The sequence below is a fragment of the Euphorbia lathyris genome, chromosome 1 (assembly GCF_963576675.1).
Source record: "Euphorbia lathyris chromosome 1, ddEupLath1.1, whole genome shotgun sequence".
Lineage (NCBI taxonomy): Eukaryota > Viridiplantae > Streptophyta > Magnoliopsida > Malpighiales > Euphorbiaceae > Euphorbia > Euphorbia lathyris.
In genome coordinates this window covers 103,749,790-103,777,561 of record NC_088910.1, presented here as the reverse complement: position 1 = coordinate 103,777,561, position 27,772 = coordinate 103,749,790, and the positions used below count along the sequence as shown (strand labels likewise).

General features: G+C 36.2%; 2 protein-coding genes across 5 annotated transcripts; both read right to left on the bottom strand.

Annotated features, from left to right (window-relative positions):
* Positions 1-1,181: 1,181 nt before the first annotated feature.
* Positions 1,182-4,600, bottom strand: LOC136209608 (uncharacterized). 4 transcript variants are annotated; one of them, XM_066001140.1, is made up of 7 exons: positions 4,329-4,600; positions 3,876-4,185; positions 2,449-2,569; positions 2,178-2,316; positions 1,972-2,094; positions 1,785-1,875; positions 1,182-1,562 (listed from the first exon to the last, which is right to left on the bottom strand). In XM_066001140.1, the coding sequence occupies exons 3-7, from the start codon at positions 2,523-2,525 to the stop codon at positions 1,402-1,404; spliced, it is 591 nt and encodes a 196-aa protein (XP_065857212.1). In that variant the 5' UTR covers positions 2,526-2,569; positions 3,876-4,185; positions 4,329-4,600; the 3' UTR covers positions 1,182-1,401. The 4 variants fall into 4 exon arrangements, with proteins under 4 accessions (XP_065857212.1, XP_065857216.1, XP_065857204.1 ...); XM_066001144.1 differs by having other exon boundaries at positions 3,876-4,034; XM_066001132.1 differs by having other exon boundaries at positions 3,876-4,600.
* Positions 4,601-5,761: 1,161 nt separating this feature from the next.
* LOC136209601 (polycomb group protein EMBRYONIC FLOWER 2-like) lies at positions 5,762-16,129 on the bottom strand. Its single transcript, XM_066001121.1, has 15 exons — positions 15,989-16,129; positions 15,673-15,825; positions 15,438-15,490; positions 14,869-14,933; positions 12,846-12,898; positions 12,469-12,522; positions 12,332-12,391; positions 11,898-11,944; positions 11,693-11,820; positions 9,529-9,787; positions 8,724-8,772; positions 7,961-8,044; positions 6,765-6,844; positions 6,492-6,581; positions 5,762-6,242 (listed from the first exon to the last, which is right to left on the bottom strand). The coding sequence occupies exons 2-15, from the start codon at positions 15,796-15,798 to the stop codon at positions 6,101-6,103; spliced, it is 1,290 nt and encodes a 429-aa protein (XP_065857193.1). The 5' UTR covers positions 15,799-15,825; positions 15,989-16,129; the 3' UTR covers positions 5,762-6,100.
* Positions 16,130-27,772: the final 11,643 nt, after the last annotated feature.

Genomic DNA, 27,772 nt, shown 5'->3' with positions numbered 1-27,772 from the left:
AAAGGAATAATAAGTTATGGAATGACGAAGTTATTTCGTCTGATAGATGTATGCAGGAAATGAGGCGACTGAAATCGGAACGGAATCAAGTAGTTCAGCGAATTACCGGGCCGAGTTCGGTCAGATTGCAGAAATGGACAAAACCACGAGCAGGAAACCTGAAATGCAATGTTGACCCTTCACTATTCAATGACACGGGTCAGATAGGGACGGGTGCAGTAATCAGAGACGAGTTCGGTTTGTTCATCGCCTGCTATAGCAGTATCAGTAATGAAATACATGATCCAACTTTGGCTGAAGCTGTTGCTTTGAGAAATGCAATTGTCTGGACAACCGAGATGGGATGGACGAAAGTTGAATTTGAATCAGATTCACAAGCAGTGGTACTAGGGCTATCATCAGACAAATCGGACCTATCAGACAGAGGAGCGATCATCCAGGATTGCAAGAGTCTAATACTACCACACGACTCTCACATTCCGCGTTGCCCATGCATTAGCAAGGCAAGCCCGTTCCAATGCTAACCTTTTTATTTCATTTTCTATTCCTATTTGGGTTGTGATGTAACTTCACAGGATTTAATCCTGAGTAATCAATAAAGTTGGATTTTCCCTTAAAAAAAAAAAGAATCAGCAGCACTCTTGAGGAAGTAGGAGTGCAAAACATAAATTCAGAAACAAAATAACATATATTATACTGGTCATATTAACGAAATGAGATGAATTTTTAGGAACGCTTGCCTCCGACAGATAAACAGATCGTAAAATCTGCTTCTTAGAAAAAATCTCTAGCTGTGATTGGTTTTATCCCAGATTAAAAGATCAGAAGATCAGTGTGGTGAATAAGCTTTTAAGGCTGATATTATCTTCTAACACTTGTAATATTCAGTAGCTTCTTGTAAAATATTCAGTAGCTTATATATTACAAGAAGTAGTTGATTCAGTTGGAAACTGATACAGCTACTTGAAACCAACATTTATATGCAAGCAATTCTCAGAGAAAACGTAGAAAGTTGCAGCACGTAGACTATGGAAATTGAAGAAGAATAAGACCATTATAGAACTTCTCGCGATGAAATTCACACACGTAATAAAAAATTTAAAGCTAGTAACGTTTTCATAACAAGAGTGAAAGGAATGATTCAGATGGTTAAAGAATAAGCTAAGAAAAAGGACAAATCATGTGTAAAAAAATTCTTACTAGCATTGAGCTAATTGTAATCTATGCATACAGGAGATTTTCGTCACATAAAAACAGAGTTCATCCTTAAAAGTTATGATTACAAATAAATTCTGTAACTATGTTCACAACGAATTTCAGGGAAGATCATAAATTATTGGAGCTTGGTGACTCCAGCAAAATGCACCAAAAGGCTTTGAAGCTACGATTTGTGCAATCTTTTCAGGATTCTTTGGAAGTGGTTTGATTTGATATTTTATTCCTCAACGTCATATATGGCGCAAGAAAACGAGGAACGGAGAATGCCAATCCCAAACAGGCCAGCACCAAGATCACAACCAGCCAAGCCTTGTGTGGAATGCCCATCAACAACTCATCACAAACTGTCACACAAGTAACTACATTAGAATATAATATAGTAAAAGAAGAAAAAAAGAAAATTCATTGGATTCTCATGAGATCACACAAAACAACTTCTTCAACAGAAATTTTACAAGAGATAGAAAGATTTAACAGACAGTAGAGATTGCATTTTAAAGTTTCAACAAGTTAGTAAGTGACAATAATCCCGAACGCATGACTCGATATTTATATAAATCCATTACCTATGTTGAACATGATGTACTGCCTCTCAGGCACCTGTGGTAGAGCAACAATCCCCTCAGGCTCCACGGTTACCAAAACGTGGAAATTCCTCTGAACAGAAGAATTAAATGAAAAGAAAGAATTAATCCAAACACAGAACTGGCTATATAACATGATAAATGCAACCAAATATTAGCAAGTCTGAACCTGTTCACTAGTGAGATTATCTGTCTTGAAAATCAGTTTCTCAGTATTGAGTAATCTTCTATTCCAATTCATCCCCATGTCTAAATCCTCTTTCTTTAGTTGGATAGAGAAGCTAGCAGGTATCTGTTACTCAATAAACAATGCATGTTAACACTTCACAATCAAAACAATTGAAGATTTGAGACTTCAATGACAGAATCACATACAGAAGCTGGATACGATATCTTCACTTCATACCAATTATATGATTTGAGCCCTTGCAACTGGTAAAAACGAGAACCCATTTGGAATGGAAGAGTTTCCTTCCACAGTTCCTTCCCAACAGTCAAAACTTTTATGTCATCCCTGCGAAATCGTTAGTCAATAAACATATTACACTTTGAAGACAAAATGCATAATTAGAAGTGTTTTATCTCGTTGTAAGCAAGAAATTCACGGAAACAGATAGATTTTTTTTCAAAGGTAAAGTATACTGACATGTCTCCATAAACAAAATTGAAGAAGTTTGAAGTGAAGCTGACAACGTAGAGCACAAATAACAGATGAGAAAACATGGTGTCTCCACAAATTCCCAAGCTTTAGCTTCAGCTTCTCAAACCTAATCAATCATAAAAATACAATTTAGTCCATCTGCGTTTTTCCCAGGTATAATCGTAATAATTAATAAAAGCAGAAACTCTAATTAAGTTGAAAGAATGCATTTAAATCTCTAGAAGTAGATTTCAGCTCCTAAATCTTAATGATCAAACCATCTAAGATTGAATTGCGAAGACCTGATGTTTAATAGTGTTACTCAGATCACAAAAACAAGCTTACCCTTTTCCAACCAAAACTCAACGAGTTTCTGCTATTCTATAGAACTGGGTTAATGGCGAAGGTTCAACCTATTTTGGCTCATAGATGAAAATCATTTCACTACATAAAACCAATCAATCAACAAGCAGCATATATCTCTGAGATTTTTTTACAAACAGTATTTTTCTTTCCCACATCTTATTGGGTACCAAAGAAAACCCTAAACATGGAGGAAACAATGAGCAATGACTAACCGAGAATGGAAGCCACCAATCACTCAGTAGCCGGACGCATCTGATCGGCCAATTGATGACATCGTTTTTTACTGAGCGCCTCAAACTAAATTTTTCTCAAAAAGTGGATTAAAAATAGGGGTAAGATATCAAAATAGGCCTAAGGTTTTTGGAAATAATCGATTTAGACTCCACCTCCAAAATGCACCAATATATGATTTAGGACTCACTAATAGAACTCACTAATAGAAAGTGACAGGTCATCCGTAAAGTTATGCCAACTCAATGCCACGTCACAATTTTTAACATGCCACGTTGGACAAGGTACCAAAATAGACATAAAGTTTTTAGAAAGTATCAATTTACACACCCCACGTATAAAATAGCATCAATTTAGGCTTAAACTGCACAAAATTACAAAATATATCCAATTTAACCTAAAAGTCACAATTAATAAGATTATATTCTTTCCCTACAATTTAATCAGTATTCGTAGCCATTGAGACCTTATGTTAAGGTTGCTTTAAAATAAAATGGCTAATTTCTGCAGACTAATTTTACTCACTTTGTGACCCGTTTTTTCATCAATGATTCCATGGCGCCCTATAATAAGCGAATATCCCACAAAATTTTAAACACCAGTTAAAATGATATTGATATATGTCATTAACCAGTAGTTTTCGCCAGTGACTGACCAAAATCACTGTGTCATTAACACACTTCATAATAACAGTCTCAACTGTACAAATTAACCTAAACTGATACAATTCTTAAAATCATCCAAAATGTACCATATTGACATACAAAATATCAAAGAACATGAATAAAAAGGGAGGGGCTACGTGATAAATGATGAAGTGTGGTCTGATGATGTACCTTCACTTTTACTAACTTCAAAATCTCCTTTCTCACATGAAATTAGTCTGGGTTATGGTTGTAGGCAGTCCGAAATCTTCAAAACCTCCTTCCTTCACATACTTCAAATTCTAAGGTTTTCTGCTGGACTTCAAATCGCAAGTGAAATTCAAAGGTTTTCTGAACGTGCAGTGACATGGTTAGTGTTAAGGTTCAAAGGAAGAAGATGAGAGAAAGGAAGAAGATGAGAAGATGGGTGAGCGTGGAAAATCGTAGAGATTGAAGGAAAGATTTGAGATTTGGCAGGGAGAGAGAGATGAGCGTGATTTTGCTAGAGGGAAATCGATACATTGATCAGTAAATCAATATTTGATACATAAATAAATTTTGTTAAACAAATATTTAATACATAAATAATATTATACACAAAAACCTTTTTTAGGAGAACTTTGGAAAAATATCATATATACATACAGGAATATGTAGTGGTATTGGTGGGATCGGAGGAACGGAGTTGAGCGAGAAGCTGTTGTTGGCGGATTTTCTGCTGCTGGAATTCTTCTTGGCGGCTGTCGAGTGCCAATTGCTCGCGTTGAGCTTTGGTTAGAAGACAGGTTTCTTGCCATTGGTAGGGACTTCGTCGACAGAGCGTTTCATGGTTTTAGGGTTTGTGTAAGAGAAGAAGGAAAAGGGATCGCTTGGTTAAGAGCAGGAAGGGAAAGATAACATATATACATACAGGAATATTGTTATTTATGAATATTTTTTAGTTTTTATATATTGTTTTAGGACATACTTATATTAGGTTTTTTTTTCAGAGATACTTATATTAGTTTCTTTATATCTTAACAACAACTCATTATAAATTTATGGGTTAAGGTGCAAAAATACCCCTAACATTTTGGGCCATGAGCAATTTTACCCTTAACGTCTAAAATGGTGCAATTTTACCCCTAACGTTGGAAGCCAAGAGCAATTTTACCCCTAACGTTGATATATTGGGTCAATTTCAGACACTAATATAAAACACAGATATTTTTATTCATTATTCTGCGCCAATTGCATAATAATTCTTTCTAAAAAATGATTTCATGTTTTTTTATAATTTAATAATAGAATTTGAGATTAATATTTATAAATTTGTTGGATATTTTTAAAATTTTTTTGTCTAATCCGTACAAAAAGACAGTATATTTTCTTTTTTTTATTATTTTTTTCACATCCCAACGAATGTTTGTGATTTGTTACTGATAAAATGACACACGTATGAAGTGTAGATAACAAGATTCATGACCGAGAAGACAGTTTGATGAATTATTTCTCAAATTGATCCAATTTATTAACGTTAGGGGTAAAATTGCTCTTGGCTTCCAACGTTAGGGGTAAAATTGCACCATTTTAGACGTTAGGGGTAAAATTGCTCATGACCCAAAACGTTAGGGGTATTTTTGCACCTTAACCCTAAATTTATTTTAAATAGTAAATATTAATCAGCTTTCAAAAACAATTAACAGTAAAAATTAGTATTGACATTCTTTTTTTTTTTCAAAGAAAGTATTGACATTCTTAAACACACTAAGCGAGTAAACATAAATACCATTGAAGAAAAAGAAAAATCTAAGAGATAATGATGAGATTTACACACACCCCATAACTTGTAAGTGTGGAAATCATTTTTATAGAAACCCTAGATCAATTTTACTAATATCAACTTTACTTTTGTTTCTTTTTACGTAAATATGTACTAACAAAAATTATAAATGGAAATCCTTTAGTTTCGATAAAAATTAAGCTAAAATTACTAGTACGGGTACTTTTGTCTTTAAATTTAGTAAAGTTTCTCATTATTATTTACATCAAGTAATGGTACATAAATCAGCAAGGTTTAGTGTCACATTATTAACCCCCTGTTGAGTATGATGCAAAAAAAAATTACATTATTTAGGAACAAAGTAATTGCATAAATTACCTCATAAAGGAACCACAACATTTTACAGTGATAAGCATTAAAAGAGCTTGTTATTCTACACAAATGTTATGCATTCATGTAAGCAACAGCTTTACAATGGTCTGATTCATTGATTCATCAATATCAAATCAGATAACTACAACATATTGAGACACTAAATAAATGTAGTGAATTACATTAAAAGTGGGGCTATGGATAGAATGGATTGACAAATAGAAGGAAGCCCCAAATTCCCTTCTATTTTACAGTAAAGAATGTTAATATTCCAACTGTTATGTCACTCGTTATCTTCTCTTTCCGTTTTCACAGCATCCGCTTTAGCGTCTTGGCATCCATCAAGGATCACATTGCAGTTATTCATAGTGCAGGAATCAAGAAGACCATGGTTCCAGAGCTTGACCATGAATAATCTCCAACACCTAACTCATCATCATCCCAAATATCTTATTTTATTAATGAAGGAACGGACACTTGCAGCAATCATAAACTACCAGAAATTAATTTGATCATTATAACAATGATTTTTGTAAACAAGAAGAGAAGCTTATGCGCAGCAGGACTACAATTCTCTTGAATCATCAGAAAACTTTCAGTATCTGGCCAGATAATAGCTCGGACACACTGTGCAGAATCCGCAATTACCAGAAAAAAAAAGAAACAGAACATACCAAAACAGAGCAGGAGATCTAACAAGCTGCTGTCCGTGGAATTTTGAAAATGCTTCGCATGCCCAGGGAACATGTCCATCTGCCAGAACCCTGTCGCAATAAAAAAGCAAATCATTTTAGTATTTAAACCATATTAGTATGAAACAGCATCAGACAATAAAGAAAAGCTAACGAAAACTAAAGAGAATCGAGATAGAAGACAGACAATAAAACTGAAAAGATTGAGAAAGAGCCAAGAGGAAGAAGAAAAAAAAACTGAGAAATGCCAATTACCTTTGCTTTCTCACAAATGAGTTCCACAGATGCATTAATTGTTTCTCATCTTTGCTAACATCCACAAAGTCATCAAGCATCTAAAACATAACAGTTAACTATTATTCCTTGCACTTTGAAATTGAAAATTCTTCTCATGTTGAAGTTAAAATCAAATTTCACTAATATATTGAGTACTGGCAATTGCAAGTTAAAGTCCAGTTAAATATGTTCAACCAATAATTTTACACCGCATAGGATAGTATAGGGATAGACAATACTCATTATTGCAATGATGACCTTACATAAAACATGGTTGAATGAAAATATTCCACAGATTTGCAAACTTTCTGTTTTCAAGTTGACATAATTTCAGATTGATAATGATTGTTATGGACCATGGAAATAGAGAGAAATCCATGGGATACCATATAGATTAAGAGCCTACATGAATATATTTTACTTAGGAGCAATACACACATATATATACAAGTAGCTCCTGATATTACTCCTGCAATCAAAGAGACATATTGACCCTACCAGCAGCCTTAGGTATGCTATTCATTAATTACATTGACTTATTATGTAGCAATGATCAACTTGTGTAAAATAAATTGAACGCAAATTAAATGAACAAGAAATATTAGTAATAAGATGAAGTTCTTATAATCCTATCACGGTGTGCTGAGATCCAGTGCCCATAGTTTTATCTCTTCATGAATATTTTTAACATTTTTGTAGAGCTTGCTAAGGAAAGTTTAATTTCAGGAAACATGAATTAGTCCAACTAACTAACAGAATTCTTCTAAATATTGTTATACCCATTTGATCCAAGTTTCCATATGAATGAGAAATTAGTCCAACTTGAAGAGTATAAAGTACACTTAGTACACAACGCTAGTGATAAATCATAATAAAGCAAGTTCATCATATATACAAGTATGTTATTTAATTACAGGATTCTCAATATTGGTCTACATGTAATTTGCAAGTAGAAGTATTTATGCCCTAACCTAAGCTTTTGCCTTGCCGAATGTTGCCTAGCACAGGTCATGCAAGCCAATGAGTGATTCCACAATGAGAATTTAACAAGACAAAAGGCTCTGACTAGTTCCACAAAATACAATATGCAGGAAAAACAATTTCTACTACTGAATAACAATCTTAAAACACAAACACGCATATAAAGCCAAAATGTATAAAATCATCAAGCATACCCTCCTATCTTCAAAATCCGCTATGTCGTCATCAACTTCATCTTCACTGTCTCGATCAGACAGTACTTGTTCTAGTGCCATAGGCTTCAAGAACAGAAGTAAATATATTAAGGTAGATGGTGAAAAAGAAAGGAAACAGGGGGTCATAATTAAATTACACAAATTTCTGCAAGTTTCTAGAAAAGTCACTTATTTCTTGAAACCTATTTCACACAAATTGCAACTTCAAAATTTTAGCAATATAAGGACTTCGCTAGCTCCAATATGAACTAAGAACCACTTTATTGAAGTTATGAGCCTTTTGATACCAATAATGCTAAAGGTCCATGGTTAAATCAATTGAGCCATGGACCTAATATACGGAGAACCTATTCTAGAAGGCTCCCACTTGGCTGCTGATACCAGCAGAAGTTAGTTATTTCTTGGGTTTTGGCTAGAGGGTAGGAGGCATGATGAGTATTCTGTTAATTAGGCTTGGGATAGCAGAATTCCTTTCTGATGTTGGTTATCTTGTTTGGCCATCTGTTTTACTTTTTCTTTAGAACTTGATCTGCTTCGCTGAATTTTCACTTTATAAATAATACTTTTATTCTCTGTTATTGTTATCTTTTTTGAGTTGATTCTCATCACAATCATTCACAAGTTCTCATTTCCTTGTCGACCAAATTTATTCTCTACACCAGTATAAATCTTCTTTATGAGATTTTTCTTGAAGTAGATAGAAGAGCAAAATTTTCTATTAAGACAAATGATAATTCATCACCTGAACTCTATGAGAATGATAAAACTGTCGCTTCTGCAGGAGTGCACGGCTGGCAAAAGAAATTTAAAATAGATAATACATTAGCATCCTAAAAGAGAAAATAGTTAAGGGAAACAACAGAAACTATAATTGAGTTTGTGAACAGAGCAGAATACTACTCTTTCTAGCATAAAATAAATCTTAAGAGCTAAAACACCAAAGCCCTATCTGAGATTCTTATATGAGTGCACAGGCCCAAAAAAATTTGTTCCAAAAGACACAGCAAAAATAAAATAAAAAATAATAATTGGATGGCAAAGTATCTTTGAAGAGAACATTTAATGTTAGAAACAAATATATGGTCATATGCATCAATGGTCGAAAATTTTTGTTCCAGAAGAAACAGCAAATATAAGAATGATAATAACTGGATGGTAAAGCATCCTTCAAAGAGAAAAATTATTGTTAGAAACAAATATATGGTCATATGCATCAATGATTATCAAGTGTATCTGAAATAACGTTGTCATTTGCCACCATAAAATGAAGATTAAAGATAAGATGCAAACACATTGTGGGTCAAGTCGAGAATCCCGTAGCACTTAGAGGTTCTCTATTCAGCAAAAAGGAAATGGATGCACACAAATCACTAAGCACATTTGGTCTCTATCTCTACCTTGAAAAGTGACTTAAAAACCATTCAATGGCATTACTAAGGATTTCCAGAGGATAAAGCTTTTCTCCATAAAAATTCAAGGGGAAACACAGTATTTTCACAAGTCAATAGAATACTGCACAAATAAATTAGTACAGTGGTGGAACATACTTTTTAGGGTCTGACCGTTCCACAGTTAACTTCCTTGCTTTTGCAACATGGATCCCAACAGGCAGTACTTGTGATTTAATGCACTCAAAGTCTACAGAAGATTGAGCCATGGCAATTGAAACACCTGGGATATTAGAGCTTGATGCAACACGTTCCATCAACTCTGTTCCATTAGGATAATAGGCACCAGAATTTTCTGCTCCGTGCCTAGAGTTGTGCAAATCTTTCTCATTGGAAGATGACTTGGAAGCATTTTCACCTATGCAAGATCGAGTATGTAAATCTCTATACAAGATACATCATCTAAAATATGGACATCAGTTGCAGTCCTAATGTTGAGATTAAAATCCAGGAATGTTTAGAAAACATGCAACCATGAGGAAAACAAAGATGGAACACATCTACTAATAGATTAAAAAGCAGTATTTAATGATTCCACTATATAACCCAGTAAAGCAACACTAGAAAGTAAACATCTAGCAGAATAAAAATTTGAAAAGACACTAGATTCAACACATCCAGTTATTATCAGACTTGACTCTGTGGATGTAGTAATAGATTGACAAGCACTAGTTGACAGGCACTAAAATTGAAAAACATTATTTCGTTCCATAATTCCATACAGAACCAAGTGTAGGAGCAATAGAAGATGGAATGGAGGATATCCAGCAGATAAATTATTCTAAAATACAGATGTATCTCTAACAATTCACAATCCATTATTTTCAACATGGAACAATTGAGTGTCCAAGGTTGGTACAACACGGACATGGACTGTCAAAATCAAAACAAAACCATTAAGCAGTATACTGATAGCAACTTAAATGGTTCTAACTGAAGATGGACCCTTTCTTAATTCAAGCTTAGTGGTACCGCACATTTTTTGAGAAGTAGCAAAGGACATGGCAGCAGATGTTATAGGCTATAGCCCTTAAATTTCAAATATTGCAGAATGAAAAAGTTATGAAAACCAACTAAAACAAAACAAATAAGAAGTATACTAATAGCAACATAAATGATTCTAACTGAAGATGGACCCTTTCTTAATTCAAGCTACATGGTACTGTGCATTTTTTAAGAAGAACCAGAGGGCATGCCAACAAATGCTATAGTCTACAGCCCTTCAAATAATGCAGAGTGGAAATGTTATGAAAACCAAATTCAAGAATTCAGCAGATTCAATTTCACTATTATCACGGCTATAAGAAGAAAGCAATGATCTAGCTAACTGCAGATGTTTTGAACTGCCTGGGAATTTGATTGACTTGCAATCCTCTGATCCCACATAGAATTTGTGGGAAGGAAATTATAAAGGGATTTCTAGCAATTATCTAGGTCCTTGTCTGGAGCAATGCAAAAAGTCTTCGTTTGCAACCATAACAATAAACCTCTAGATCATCAATTTCAAAAAGAAGATGATAAAAATTCTCCTTTTCAATTCAATGTCATAAGCAGAAACACAACTGGGTAATGGCCTCTTGAAAATGAACTTTGAGTGGAGGATTCCTGGTATACAAGCAGTGTATTTCATATGTCAATTCATGCTCTACATCATTAGTAATGCACAGACCTTCTTCCCAAAGGTTGGAAAGTTGTCTATCATATGCAATCTTGTGTCCACCTCCTCTGCAGCAAAAGGAAAATGAAATGGAACATTCCATCAGCTCTCATCTTTTCCTTCCCTGCCTTTGATCCTTCTCTCTTCAGTAAAGGATTTTACTCAACCTCCAAGAATAAAGCAATTACTTGCACCTTACAAGTGTTACTATCCACAAAGCACCATATTCATGTATGATTAAAATTGGAAGGCACATAACTGGAACATTCAAATATTAATAACAGAAACATTAACCCCTAGTTTGGAAATTTTCATTTTGATGGAATTTGATTCAATTGAACTTCTTTTTTTGCTCATGAATTAATCCAAACTGAAACTGAACTTACTGTGATAATTATATTCAGTATATTATGTTCAATGAAATATATATCATATATATATACCTCAAGGGTCCTATATAGGGTAGGAGATAAAACCTAAATACTAATTGTAACGCTAATTACAGCTAATACAGCTGGTACTAATTACAGCTGGTCTGATTTATTCCTTTTGAATGATATTTGGTAACACAAACAAAGCCTAAAGGTAGCAGTGGAGAAACATTACCATCATCCTTCCTCAAAATTCCGTTGGCTTCCCCAGGTAATTTGGGTGAATCCAATTCCAAGAACTGAACACAAATTTGCTTTTCATTTTGATCATGGTTTCTGGATTTTCGCTTTCGAGGCCGTGAGCTGTGCATAAAATTGAGTTAACCTTTGGTTTTCTACTACTTAACAAAATGAGACAGTGGATCTTATCTAAGACCTACCAGAAGAAGAATGCCTGCTGTCTCTGCTCTACTCCATCTGCAAGAGTCTGTATGTATAGTTCAAATTAGAAGATAATTTTTATGCAAATTCATGCAAGCTTCTACCAAACTTGAAGGCCCAAGTATGATGCTCATCATACGGAATATTCAATGCAGCATGTGTCAAGGAAAAAAATGTTGTAAAACGAGAGAGAAATGAAACATAAGCTTTGATGCTCTTTGCTTATATGCAGGGAAGGTAATTATTTTATTTATTTTTTTGGAAATAAAATGTAATGGGTCCCTCAGAAAGTAATAAAGAATTTTTAGTTAAAATTTGAAATAAAATTTGAGTTAACAGGTTAGTAATTTGATTTAATTTGAATGTCATATCTCTCTGAAATTCAACAAATTCCGAACTTTATATGGAAAAACAGATAGGGTAAAGTTCGGACCTCAGATAAAAATCTATCTACTTTCACTGAGACATTCACTGCTTGGTATTCTTCATTCACCTGCAAAATAAATGCTTCTTCATTTATATTTCTACAAACACTAAATGTACAAAAGGAGATGAATTATTATTACCAACCCAGAACTCGAAGTTGAATAGATCATGTGAAGAGGACAAATGGTGTCGCAGACCCTGTGAATAACAATTAAATTTTCATTTACGGGTAAAGAGGATCAAAACTTAATTATCGACATCAATTTATAATCAGTCAGCGAATATGGAATTTTTTCAATAGAATGAACAATTAGTGTATGGCAAGAAATATTTAATTTTTACATGTATGAACCAAATTCTTGCCAACAAAAGATATGTGGATTTGCAAACAAAAAAAATATGATCTAGGGCCCTTTCTCTTTAGCCCATTACTGAACCTTAAATTTCATGAGTATCAATATCAGGACTGAATAACATAAGAAAATAAATAGCTAGCTATATTTTGCAGATAGAAAACCCACCTTAAAGTTCATACACATCATTGAGCAAAACGGACAGGAGTAGTCTTCAGTTACTGTAAGTTAAGAAAGTGGAAGCAATACTCAGAAGCTCAATAAAGCAAAGCACGCAACATATGGCAAATATAAAAATGCAATTAATGCTTCCTAATCATGTTCTACTCCTTAATGAAAGAAATTTAGATAAGATGCTAATTCTAAGGGAGATAAATCTATAGTAAGTGATGAAAAGAAGGATTAAACAAATACAAGAGGCCTACAGTTATATTATATGCCCAGGATCTTTCCCCATGATTCCTCACTTTGTTTCTCAAACTACGAGTCTCATCAAATTCCCAACAGCGCTACATCAACAGCGTAAATAAAATCAAATTATATTATGGACACAACAGATTGTGATTCGTATCAGAGAATACCCATATCAAGCCCATGATAATTTATGAAGCTAAATCTAAGAAATACATCAAGGCATCATTATTATATGTCAGCTTAACAAAATTTGTTGATCTACAAATGAGAAAATAAAGGAAACAAGAGATATGGAGCAATCAATGCACATCATAAATAGCAAGTAGTTCCACAAAAATAACAACCAAGCCATAGTCCTAACTAGTTGGGTTTGATCATATGGATTTTTCTTTTCCATTCATTAATGCTTGTAAGATCCTCTGATAAATCTAATAATAATGTTATTTTTGGGAAATTACTTGTGGTGACAGGGGGATTAGAAGTTGTGTCCCTGTGGAGGGTATTCCTTAGTATGATTACCTTTCTCTTTTTGTATCTAACATTCACAGTTCTATTGCATTTCATTAATACAAGCCCTTGTTTCCATTATCATTCTCATTTCTCTTCTTTAGATCCTACTAAGTATTTGCTACCATAATCCAACCATTATAGGGAATTCCATCGGTTCCCCACTTGAGGTTCAAATCACAATTGTGCAAACTCCATTATAGATGTTCTTAGTTGCATTGCTACATCTAACATGAATCTTGTTTTTCTCCAACACCCACCCCAAAGCTCTTTACGTGCTATACTATAAGCTTTATCAAGGTCAATGAAAACGATATATAGGTCAGCAACAGAGGACCATAAAAAGGGCGGCCCGGTGCACTACGCGTCCCCGCTGAGCGAGGGTCCGGGGAGGGGTCCCACCACAAGGGTGGACTGGGGGCAAGCCTTCCCCTTGCCAATGACTAGCTAAATTTCATGGCCATCAAAAAAGCAAAATAAAAGTAATTAGCCTTTGAGGTCCAATCGTAGATCTTATATCAATCTTTGGCACACCCCCACTGGGTTTGCAGGGTGTACAACACAGGCTCATTCCACCATGTGTTTGAATTCCACAAATTAATGAGGTTGCCAGGACTCGAATCCTCAACCGTTTGGTCCAAGAGGCTCTGATACCATATCATGGAACCAATTGAACTAAAAGCTCAAGCTTATAATTAAGGCCCAATCGTAGATCTTATATCAATCTCTGGCCTAGTTCAATCAACCATTGACTAAGTTTTCATAATCCATCTCATAAGAAGAGTTAACCCATGATGTTTAGATTGTAGAGCATTCTAGGCAAGTTTAACTCATGAAAAGCGTCAAGTCACATTTGGATCACCTTATGAATTATTAAAGCATTCAAAACATAGAACATCGATTTTTCAAGTTAAGGAATGGAACCATTTAAAATGCTAATACAGACTACCAGCAATAATGAAGATCCAGTCAAGATTAGAAACATGAGTCCAACTGTTGCCATCCAAATTCAGAATAAGGGATATACTAGCCAAATATGGAGTTAAAAATAATTAAAGAATTCATTTTCACTTAACATTGTTTATCAGAAAAGAATGCCTAACTCAATGAAGACGTTTAAGCATATACAGCCTTAGCAACCAAAGACGACTAGTATGACATTTTAACAGCAAATCCATTATCTATAACAACTCCAACACAGCAAATAACAGCAAATTACCCAAAAAAAATGATTAGTTTAAAGAAACTCTTCATGAAAAGGTCAAGGTACCTTCAGTCTTTTGCAGTTTGTTGCTGTAATCTCTATAGTTAAAAATCACAATTCCCCCTGGCAACCTGGACAAGTATATTAACCCGTCAACAAGACCAATGGCTATACGAGAGAACAAGATGTGACAAAATGAGAATTGAATGTAGTTCCAGAAGCTCCCAATTTGATTCATAAAGAAAGCTTCATAATGCTATTTCAGGAGATATTTAAAAAAAAAACAATAACCATGCTCTTCTTTTAGCTCGATTTTTATCCCGATCAACAGCCTCCATTGGAATTAAGGGTGATGCAAATAAAACAAAATAATGCCATGAAAAAAAATGATATTAGTAAACCATTAAGGTAGAGGGCGAGCCTTGGCGCAACGGTAAAACGTTGTTGCCGTGTGACCTGAGGTCACGGGTTCGAGTCTTAGGAGCGGCCTCTTGCCAATTAAATTGGCAAGGGAAGGCTTGCCCCCAATACACCCTTGTGGTGGGACCCCTCCCCGGACCCTCGCTCAGCGGGGACGCGTAATGCGACCGGGCCGCCCTTTTTTTTTAGTAAACCATTAAGGTGAAAGTTCACACCTTTTCTGCTTTGCTTTTATTTTGTAACGCAAACATCTTCCAAGAAAAGAAGGCTACAAAAGCAAAAGGCACTTGATTAGCATGCCAGGAATATCTATAACAGAATGGCACAAGCCCGTGAAGCGAATCCAGAAAATGTCACAATAAAAAATAAGCCATGATTGACACTAAACTGTAAAAGCAAAGACGGAAATTTAAAAGAAAAAATTAAAATTAATAGGAAAACAGACATTACATTGTATTGAGAACGACGGTGAAGAATATTATAAAGCTCAACAGGCTTGCAATAGATTAAAAGACTTTCATCAGCTGCTATCGCCTCTTCTACGGACAAATGCACACAACAATTCTGATGGCACATCTCCTCAAATTTCCAATTATGGAATTCCTGTTACATCATATCAAAATAAAAATAAACAATGACCTAGCTTAAATTGCAGAAAAAGGTCGTCTTAAATACAATGCTTGGAGCCAAATTTCAGATATGATTGAAGAACCAAAGATCATATAAGGATGCTAACAACAAGAAGAAGAATAAGGCGAAGATTTACCACAATGGAAGACTTTCCGGCGGAAAAACGGCGACCTGAAGAAGCAACGACCAGGTCAAGGAAAATAGTCGTAAGGTTAGCTAACGGTAATGAATGACAGTGTAGCCTATCGTTTGGGGACGGGACCAGAACGGGAAGACCACTGCAGATTTTGAAAAGAATATTTTATGTCTTGATTTTCCTTTTATTATCATTCAATTCATTTCAAAATAAAACAATTAATTATTAAAAAGTAAATAATTTATTAGTAGATATGGTTTAATCTTCATACTTTTAGTAATACATTTGGTTCTTAATATTTAGAGTTAATTTTAAATAAAATTGATGTGGTTTCACGTTTTTATATATCGGTATGTGTGAGGTTTTTTATTATAAAACAAACTTTATGGTTTCTGTCGTTAACAAAATCAAGACAAATATTTTAACTCCGTTAAAAAACTATGATATTTTGAAAAATTTTACTTTTTTACTTTTAACTTTAAAATGTTAAAATCAATATTAAAAATAGTTCTCTATATCTTTCCCCTTTCTTCTTCTAGCATTCTGAAATTTTTAGAATTCTTAAAATTTCAGTATTCTATGGAAATTCCAAGACGATGTCAGCGTTCAAGAAATTCCAAAATGCTGAAAAAAATTCAACGTTCTGGATTCTAGAATCGCTAAAATTTCAAGAACAGAACTAGAATCCCAATTCCAAAAAAAAGTGAAGGAGAAGAAGAGAGAATTTTTTTTTCCCTTAAATATCCTACTATCATATCATCATTTTAACAAAGTTAAGGCATTTACCTTGATATCGGAATACCAGAATCTTCCTTGTAAACAGCTTCTAGTGACCTGAGAACACACTAAACAGTCAGACAGGGGTCGGAGTCTGGGAAACCCTCTCTGGTGCTTAAGTTAGTGTAGGATACCAACTTAAAAGCAGTTTAGTAGGAGAGAATGAGTAATCAATTACGTACCTATTGATAGATATGTAAATATATTCTGTTGATATTCCATTTAATTTGTAATTATCTCTTCCTAGTTTATAGGAACTGACAGTTGTAACAATCCTGTATTTAAACAATACCTGTCAATGAGAATACCCATCAGTTCAGATTCTTTCATGGTATCACGAGTCTATTAGAACTCTTCTTCCTAAGTTCCTTCGTTTCCCTTCCTGGCCGATTTCCTACTGCTATTTCGGCAGCTTCTTCTCCTTTCCCTGCTCTGTATTCTCACAATGACAGACAAATCCTCTCCCATCCCAATCCATCCTGCGCTTACTGTATCCAACATCTCCTCTTTTATCAAGGAAACCCTTACCATTGAAAAGAGCCAATACACAACATGGGCAGAACTGTTCAAAATTCACGCCAAAGAATTCATGGTTCTTGACCACATAATCCCATCCTGTGATGATAAATCTGAATCCTCCTCTTATGTGATGAAATCTAAAGACCTCGGTCTATGGTCTCGCATCGACGCTATCGTCCTTCAATGGATTTATGGCACTATTTCTAATGATTTACTCAATACGATCATTGAAATTAACTCTACCTCTGCTCAAGCCTGGAACCGTCTCGAAGATATCTTTTCCGACAACAAAAATTCACGTGCCTTGTATTTGGAACAAGAATTCTCTGCCGTCAAAATGGAAAATTTTACGGATGCTTCGTCCTACTGCCAACATCTCAAGTCTCTATCAGATCAATTGACTAATGTGGGATCTCCTGTCTCTAATGATCGCCTCGTCCTCCAATTAATTTCGGGTTTAACTGATGCTTATGACACGGTAGGAACACAAATTCGTCATGGTGACAAACTTCCGCCCTTCTACAAAGCCCGTTCTATGTTAGTTCTTGAAGAAACTGCCCGCATGAAGAAAATCTTTGTTCCACCGGAAACAGCAGCACTGTCCCTGTGATCTGGCTCCCCAGTAGCCGCGACATCACCGGCGTCTTCCCCCTCTCAGCCGCAATTTTCCTCTTCCAGCCACCAGCGGGGCAGCCGTCATGGTGGCCGTTCCCGCGGCAGAAACCACAGAGGACGTTCCTCAGGTAGATATTTCCAGCAGCCCTATTACAGCACCTGGGCTCCATCTCCATGGGCCTCTCACCAGCAATGGGTCGGACCTCCATGTCCTTACCCCTCTTGGCCCACATCTCCAGCAGGCCCGCTTCGTGGCTCCTCTCCACAGCCTGGTTTACTCGGTGCCCGGCCACAAGCCCACGTATCTCAGGAATTTTTTCCCACTGACATTAATGCTGCGATGCACACAATGACCATTCAATCTCCACCGGAAGCTTGGCACATGGATACTGGGGCTACTTCACATATGACGACTAACCAAGGTACGCTCACATCTTATTTTAATAAGGGTTTAAATAATAGCATTGTCGTTGGTAATGGTCATTTAATTCCCGTTGTCGGTCTTGGTAATGCAACTCTACCTAATTCATCCAAACCTCTCACCTTAACAAATGTCTTGCATGCTCCTAAGCTTATTAAGAACCTTATATCTGTTAGAAAATTTACATCTGATAACCATGTATCTGTGGAGTTTGATCCTTTTGGTTTCTCTGTGAAGGATTTGCAAACGGGGATGCTAGTCATGAGGTGTAATAGCAATGGTGACCTTTATCCTGTGACGTCTAATAATTCTTTTCTGTTTACTGCCTTGTCTTCTAATCTTTGGCACAATCGCTTAGGTCATCCTGGTTCTCAAATTTTAAGTGCGCTTCGGAATAATGGTTTTATTGATTGTAATAAATATTTAGATAGGCATCTTTGTCAATCTTGTGTTTATGGGAAACAGGTTAAATTACCTTTCTATGCTTCGAATAATTCTTCTTACATGCCTTTTGACATTATTCATAGTGATGTTTGGACATCTCCTGTTTTAAGCTATAGCGGTCATCGGTATTATGTGCTTTTTATTGATGATTACTTTAATTTTTTGTGGACCTTTGCCATGTCTAATAAATCACAAGTTTACTCCCTCTTTCTCACTTTTCGCAACTTCATTCGCACTCAATTCGAACGTGAAATAAAAACTTTTCAATGTGATAATGGTGGTGAATATAACAATGCACAATTCCATAATTTTTGTTCAAAAAATGGCATGTCATTTCGCTTCTCTTGTCCTCATTCGTCTTCCCAAAACGGGAAAGCCGAACGCACTATCCGTACTATCAATAACATTATTCGCACATTAATGACCCACGCGTCAATACCACAGTCGTTTTGGCATCACGCTCTTGCTCATGCCACTTACCTCCTTAATATCTATCCCACTAAAAATCTCAGCTCCCTCTCTCCTACACACATTCTTTATAACTGGCATCCCACATACACACATCTTCGTACTTTTGGTTGTTTATGCTTCCCCCTTATTCCTTCTTCCTCTCGCAATAAACTTCAAGCACGCTCTACACTGTGCATTTTCTTGGGCTTTCCGTCCAACCATCGCGGATATAAGTGTTACGATATTGCTACTCGGAAATTAATCATCTCTCGGCATGTTATGCTCGACGAAGGCAAATTCCCGTTTGCAAATCCCCCAATCCTATCGCCTATCCATTACCCCTCCCCTGCTTCTGTTCCTGCTCAAAACCAAATCTCATCTCCTGCTCAAAATCAATTTCCATCTCCTGCTCAAAACCAATTTCTCTCCACTACCCAATTTCTACCCTCTAGCCCGCCACCCCTATCTAATTCCCCCCCTCATATGGCCCATGCCCCTTCCAGCCCACCCCATTTCCCTACTAGCCCAACTTTGGCCCACTCCCCATTAAATGCCCATAGTCCCACCCGCCCATCTCCCCATTCCCCTTCTTCGGCCTCCCCCCTCTCTCCTCATTAGCCCACACCGCCCCTAACTCGACCCGTCCTTATTCCAGCACCTCCCCCCGCCCCTGCCACCAATATTCCAATTCTATCTTCTACACAGGAGCCCCTAAGATCCCATAATATGCGAACCCGTGCCCAAGACGGTATTTTTAAGCCTTGCCGTAAACTTCACCTACACACGTCTCTTATCTCTCCTATTCCACAAAACCCTACTCTCGCATTACAAGATCCCAATTGGAAAAATGCTATGTCTGATGAATATGCTGCTTTTATTAAAAATAAGATGTGGGTCCTTGTACCCCGTCCTTCTGAAGCTAACATTTTACCTAGTTGGTGGATTTTCAGGCATAAATTTAATGCAGATGGCTCCTTTGAAAGGTACAAGGCCCGCCTAGTTGGAAATGGGGCGAATCAATTGGTTGGGGTTGATTGTGGAGAAACTTTCAGTCCAGTGGTCAAACCTGCCACTATTCGAGCTGTGCTAAGCATTGCTCTCTCTAAAAATTAGAGCCTTCACCAACTTGACGTCAAGAATGCTTTTCTTCATGGGGACCTCCATGAGACAGTTTATATGCATCAACCTTTGGGTTTTCGTGACTCAACTCATCCTGAGTATGTGTGCTTACTCAAGAAATCTCTCTATGGCCTGAAACAGGCTCCTCGGGCCTGGTACCAACGGTTTGCATCTTTTATCTCTACATTGGGCTTTTCTCACAGTATTTCTGATCACTCTCTCTTTGTTTTTCGACGAGGCCAAGACATAGCTTATTTGCTCCTATATGTTGATGATATTGTTCTTACTGCTTCTTCGGACAAGCTACGGTCTTCTATTATGGCACAATTGAGTTCTGAATTTGCTATGAAGGACTTAGGTCCTTTGAACTATTTTTTGGGCATCTCTGTTACTCGATCTCCGGGCTCTCTGTTTCTCTCTCAAAGAAAATATGCTTATGAAATAATTGCAAAGGCCGGTCTCGCCTCGTCTAATCCGTGTACTACTCCAGTCGACACTAAACAGAAGCTCAGTATTTCATCAGGATCCTCCTACCACGATCCAACCGAATATCGGAGTCTTGCAGGTGCCTTACAGTATCTGACTCTGACTAGGCCTGATATATCTTATGCGGTTCAACAAGTTTGTCTCTTTATGCATGATCCCAAGACTCAACATATGGCGGCTATCAAGCGGATACTACGGTATGTTAAAGGCACACTTGATATGGGTCTTACTCTCACCTCCTCTGATCTAACTTCTCTCGTCTCTTACACCGACGCTGATTGGGGTGGTTGTCCAGACACACGATGATCTACTTCCGGTTACTGTGTTTTTCTTGGTGACAATCTCGTTTCTTGGTCTGCTAAACGACAGCCAACTCTCTCTCGATCTAGCGCTGAAGCAGAGTATCGGGGTGTTGCTAATGTGGTGTCCGAAACATGCTGGATTCGGAACCTTCTCCTCGAACTTCATTGCCCGCTTCGGAAATCTACTTTGGTCTATTGTGATAATATTAGTGCTGTATACCTATCTGAAAATCCTGTCCAACATCAACGCACCAAGCACATTGAAATGGACATTCATTTTGTTCGCGAAAAAGTAGCCAAAGGTGAAGTTCGAGTTCTCCACGTGCCGTCTCGTCATCAAATCGCCGATATCTTCACTAAAGGTCTTCCGTCTGTTCTCTTCGACGATTTTCGGACTAGTCTCAACGTCCGGCTTCCCCCTCCCGTTTCGACTACGGGGGTGTGATAGATATGTAAATATATTCTGTTGATATTCCATTTAATTTGTAATTATCTCTTCCTAGTTTATAGGAACTGACAGTTGTAACAATCCTGTATTTAAACAATACCTATCAATGAGAATACCCATCAGTTCAGATTCTTTCACCTATAACTCTGACTTCTAAACCTCATCAAAAAAAAAAAAAAAAACTCTGATTTCTAAACCATTTATAGGCAAATATTACTTACAAGTGGACTTGTGTTATGTATATGTGTCAGCTCCCCATTGGCTTCGGACCCTATTATTTCGCGTTTAAGCAGAGTTAAGCGTGCCTTTTGGAATCTGAAGCTTCTCATGATTCACGTGCCTCTTTGAACCATTCTTCCGAAGAGAGCCCTTTAGGTGGGCTGATGCTTGGCCTTTAACAGGTTTGGACTTTAGTTATAAGCTTACTAGGCCCAGAATCATTATTTACCATATCACTTTGATTCTGCTAACGGCGCAAACCACACGGTTTGTTTTATAACAAAAAAACCATATATATCGATCTGTAAAAACGGGAAACCAACTTTATTTGAAATTAACCCTAATATTTGTTTTATTCAATAATTAAGTCTTTTATAGAGAAACTAAAATGTTTAATAATTCAAATATTTGAGGGATTAAATTGTTGAATAAAATAAAACTTAAGTATTAAAGAGTATATTATTAAAATACGTGGACTAAACAATGTGTTAAATAAAAATATAGGGATAACAAATTATTCACCCTATTAAAAACAAAGTGCATATCGGATTTGATTCAGCTATTGTTGTTTGTTATTGTTACTCATACTTGTTAGATTTAAGGTAAATTATAAAAATAAATCTTATGGAATGGCCTAGTTGGTTATTCCACTAATTACACAGAGGTAAAGGTTTTTCTTTAAGACACTCAAATTTAAAGGCTTGCTGGATTTCATGGATATCTAGAAAAAAAAGTACAACAAAGTCACGTGGCAATTTCTTCATCATCTCTATCTATGCTTCATTGGGTGATAATAGGCGATTTTAATGACCTTATGCTCCCATTTGGGAAAAGAATGTAATCCCACCAAGAGAGTATGAGAAGGGCGTATAAAGAGTTCTTCTGCACAGGGTCTCCAAATTTCAAGGGCCCAATTTTTTTATTATATATTATTTAACTAATTTTTTATTATTATTTATTATGTTCAAAATTAAGTGAATGTTAATTTATCCGATAAATATTTAAAGTCTAATAGTTTAAGAGTTTTAAAGGGCCCAATTTTTTTTTATTATTGTATATAATATCTAATTAAATTATTTTTGTTATATTTATTATGTAAAAAATGAAGTTAATTATTTTGGTGTTTCATTTTATAGAAACATTATTGTTATGTTAATATATTAAAAAAAATTCTAATGAACAATGTCCAATTTTTTCATTTAGCACAGAGTTCCAAAAATATTTAAGACGGTCTTGCCTCCCACCCCAATCTTATTCGTGGGTTCAACAATACAATCAATCAATGTGATTTGATGGGAGTTCAGATATTGGGACATCGCCTTACATGGGAGATAGGTAGGGGTTCGAACCACTATCTAGAGGAAAAAAATCGATTGAGTTTTGGCTACGGAAGATTCGCATGTGTTATTTAATTCTGGTAAAGTGATTAACGAGGAAGGTTCTATTTCAGACTTTTTCTCTCACTTCAACAATGTGGGTGAAAGAATTCATATTTGAGAACGCATGGGGAAAAGTGGCAGACTGCCGCGATATTATTTAGAGAGGCTAGGACTACCAAGAAAATGTCGATGTACAGGACTGTCTTGAGACTTTCCATAAGGTGCTTTAGGCGTGGGGATATCAGTTGCAAGCCCATTTTAAATATGAAATTGGCGTGTGGATGTCCATTCTTAATAAGCTAAAAAACAAGATAAGCATTATTTCTCCATCTCAATTTATGGCCGCTAGAGAGGATCTTAACAAGCATCTTGCCTAGTAGGAAGATTAATAACGTCAATGAGCTAAGAAGTTTTGGTTGGAATACGAATGTTTCAACTGATAGTTCAGCCCCTAACAAAAGAAAGAAGAATCAAATTACTCAACTTCAAGACAAAGACGGGGCTTGGAAGGATTGGAATTTAGGTTTGGGCTCTTTATTATTCAATCTTAATTTTATCTTCACTTTTACATATTTCTTTATTGATAGTATTGTGTGTAATGTTAACAAGGAAATTTCTATTACTCAAAATAAGGATTTGATACATCGTGCTAATGAGATTAAGAATGAAGTCTATGTTATACATTATAACAAATTCATGGGTCGGATGGCTTTAGTAGTATTTTTATCAAAAGTATTAGGATATTGTTGGGAATTATATCACGAATTATTATCTATCATGATTAAATTTTGGATGTTTACCTGATGATATTAACGACATAACTCTAGTCCCTATCCTGGAGAAATCTAAACCTGTAAAAGTTACTGATCTGTGGCCCATTGCTATATGTAATATCATCTATAAATTTGTGAGTATATGGAAATTAGGCTTAAACACGTTTTTTTCTCCATCATTTTAGATCATCGGAGTGCCTTCATTCCAAGTCGTTGATATGAGCAAATATGACAAGATTGTGAGGATGAACATTCATGGAAAAGCTCAAGAAAATAAGAAGTTTGCAATCCATTCAAGGTGTAAACCAGCTTGAAATAAAAATTCAAGAGGAATCCTTGCGAACAATTGTGTATAAGGGTTAAACAATATGTTTTGTCCAAATGCAGGTCTTTTGATGGATTTTCGGATTTTCACGTGGATTTTCCAAGAAAGAGACAGAGAAAGAAGATAAGGACTACAACTAGCAGTAATGTTCTGATTTGTATATGATAACTCTCGAACGAACTTCAGCTAGAGCTCCACTTGTGGGGGGCGCCGTTGGGTTCGGCCGTGGGCACTCCGATGCTTAAGTCAGTAAAGAATAAGATGATGATAAACTATAAGCACAAAGTGTGTGATTAGAAAAAGTGTACCTCAATACCTTGGGGTGTGAGGCTATTTATACTAGGATACTTGTAACCATCGAACTAGTAACTAGAAAGCCTTCCATTAATGTTCTTTTAATGAGTAGTTATGACACTATTCATGTCTGGCAGTTTAGCTCATTTATGGAGCCTTTTCTAGTCATTAATGACTTCAGTTTCCTTGTGGGAAGACGGCGCCAACATCCTTGGGTGGATCAATCCTTAGTCAAACTCCCACATACCGATATCACTAAGGTTTCACAGTAGTTTCACTAACATTTCAACAAAGTTTCACTAAGGCTTCACTAAGGTTTCACAGTAGTTTCACTAAGGCTTCACTAAGTTTGTTGAAGCTTTACTAAGGTTTTCGTTCCCTCCATTCAAACCTTCAAGGGGGCTCCAACAGGGTGATCCAATGTCTCTATACATACTTATCTTATGCAAAGAAGGACTAACTGTACTTTTACAGTAGGCATAAGAGACGGGGATTATTCATAAATGTCGCATTTATAGGGGGTGCCCCTACTATATCTCACCTGTTATTTATAGATGACAACTATTTCTTTTTTCGTGCGATAATTGAAGAATATAGAGGAATTCAACGTATTTTCCAGGTATATGAGAAAGCTTCTGGACAAAAGATTAATTTTATTTAATAAAAATCATGTTTAGCGCTAAAGTCATGTCTTCCCAAACATATATGTGCCAGACTTGAGGTTATGCTTAATGGGTATTGGTGGGGCTAAGGGATAAAATGGAAGGCGTGGAAATACTTGTGTACCCATAAGGAATGGGGTGGAATGAATTTTTGTCACTTTTATGAGTTTAACCTTGCGTTTTTCGGCAAATAGGCATGGAAATTTCTGATGTTTCCTGATGCATTAGTATCCCGTATATTTAAGGCTCGATATTTCCCAGGTTTGGAAGTTGGGTTCTAACCTGGGTGTGGTATGTTTCGGTATATTTAAAAGATGGGAGTTGGTAAATGCAGGGGGTCAGGCCTGAATTGGGAATGGACGAAGTACTCATATCTAGTGGGATATGTGGTTTGATACAGATATTGGTGGGCCATGTACTAATGACGTCTCAGATGGAGAGTGGATGGTCAACAGGTTAATAACAAACGGTCGTTGGAATACTTATATACTAAGTGACTTATTTTCACCGAAGGATCAATAACGTATTTAGCGGATTCTGGTCTCCTTATATGATACTGAAGATAGATTATGTTGGTGGTGGGAGAAGAAGGGAGCTTAAAGTGTGAAGTCGGCTTATTATCCTTTAGTGGCGTTGCACCCAAAGCCTTCAGAGGAGACTTGTAAAGCTCCCTGGAATAAGTTATGGTCGTTATCTTATCCGCCGAAAGTTAAAAACTTCATTTACGGTGCAACTTGGAATATTCTTCCAACCAATGTTAATCTTCAAGTTCGCTGATTTGATGTCAATTTCCAATGCGCCTCTATAAGTGGGTTGAGGAGTTGAGATCCCATATTTTCTTACCTATCCGATTATAATTGGCGTGTGGAACCTATTGACGATGGCGAATGTTTAAGAGAGGGCTGATGTGATAGATTTCGATATTTACTGGCGGTAGACGTTAGTCGATAGTTCTTCAGAAACTACATGAGCTTGGGCTACACAGTTATGGTTCATTTGGTACGGGCAAAATTGTTGGATTTGGGGATCGTAGGCATGTGGTTCTGTCCGAAGTGTCGTCTAGTGATGTTGTTTTTTAAAGACCTAGAGACGTGCCCAGGTTCAAAGCTCAAGGGTGGACAATGGTGGCTCTGCTGTTAATAGGGTTGTGTGGACAACGTCGATTTAAGGTTGAAAGTTAACTGCGATGTTATGGTACTTCCTGGTGGAGATAGAATCGGGTTTGAGGCAGTTCTACGTGATCCCCATGGGTTGTTCGTGACTACCAAATACGACTCGGTTATAGGCTCATTTCCTCCGACTCTGTCAGAAGCCATATCATGTCTTGAAGCTCTCAACTAGATTAAGGATAGAGGAGATCACTTTATTTGTGTCGAGGGTGATTCACAAACTATTATGAACGCGTTACGTCAAACTGAGGAAGATGATTTCTCGAGCTTAGGTCTAGTCCTAACGGATTGTCATGATTTGACTAATTATGTACCTAGCTGCAGTTTTCATTTTGTTCATAGAGACGCTAAACGTGCAGCTGATGAGGCGAGATGGTTAGGTTTAGCTGCCTCTTTTTTGCTTGTAACCCACATTATCCCTTGCTCTCTTGTAAGCCTGATGACTATTGTTTAAGTAATACAACCATTATTCATTAAAAAAAACTATTGTAAACTACTTTTAAAAGATGTAAGTAAATAATTATATTATTTATAATGAAAACTCACTATTCTATTATTTTTTAATGCAGGAATTTATAAATATTATCTCTCAGGAAGAAAAATGTTGTATGAAGCGAAATCTTGTTTGAATCATTATACTCCGTTAGTTTAATAAAATAAAATATTTTATATATATTACTTTATTTCATAATCTAATTAATAAAGAATATATAATTTCAAAATGTCTTTTTCCCTTTCACATGACAGACATTTATTTTCGTGTTGTCTGAATATTTTTCGTGATAGTATTTTAAATTTCTGTCATCTGAAAGCGTAATTAAAAACGCGCTCGATTGACATGTGGCGTTCCGATGACAGAATCCTGTCATCCAAAAAAACGCGCGTTTTTGTTAAATTTCACTTACTCATCAGATGACACCTGCAATAAATGACTGTCATTATATAAGGAAAACAAAAAAGCGGCAAATGAAATTTCACTTACGCGGCCATATACCAATTTTAGGCATTGGATGGTTTGACTGAAATTTCAGCTCATATATAAACATTGTATCTCACCCAAAACCCCATTTTTTTAGGTTACGCAATCTTCATCTCTCTCTATCTCCATGGTCGATTCCTACATGCAATCAGTGAGCTCGAAACACATTACTGGTAAGTATCTATTGATTTTCATTGTTCCTTACTCTATCGTTTCCTCATCCGATTTACTTTTGTGTATGTCGATTTCAGCAGCTGGAATAAGGATCTATTGATTTTCAGACCTATCGTTGAAAGGGTTAGATCTCTCGCTTAGATACACTGATTTTATTGTATTCATTGTTAGATTCACTACTGAAAAGCTTGGATCTTTATCTTTTTTAACCTAGGGCAATACAGTGCCT

Excerpts from the sequence above, each read along its gene's own strand:
- LOC136209608 (XM_066001132.1), bottom strand. The coding sequence starts at position 2,525 with ATGTTTTCTCATCTGTTATTTGTGCTCTACGTTGTCAGCTTCACTTCA. Across the intron at positions 2,317-2,448 it reads AATTTTGTTTATGGAGACAT|GGATGACATAAAAGTTTTGA; the intron begins GTCAGTATACTT and ends ACGATTTCGCAG. Across the intron at positions 2,095-2,177 it reads AGATATCGTATCCAGCTTCT|ATACCTGCTAGCTTCTCTAT; the intron begins GTATGTGATTCT and ends ATTGAGTAACAG.
- LOC136209601 (XM_066001121.1), bottom strand. The coding sequence starts at position 15,798 with ATGTGCCATCAGAATTGTTGTGTGCATTTGTCCGTAGAAGAGGCGATA. Across the intron at positions 15,491-15,672 it reads ACCGTCGTTCTCAATACAAT|CCTTCTTTTCTTGGAAGATG; the intron begins GTAATGTCTGTT and ends TTGCTTTTGTAG. Across the intron at positions 12,899-14,868 it reads CAAACTGCAAAAGACTGAAG|TAACTGAAGACTACTCCTGT; the intron begins GTACCTTGACCT and ends CTTAACTTACAG.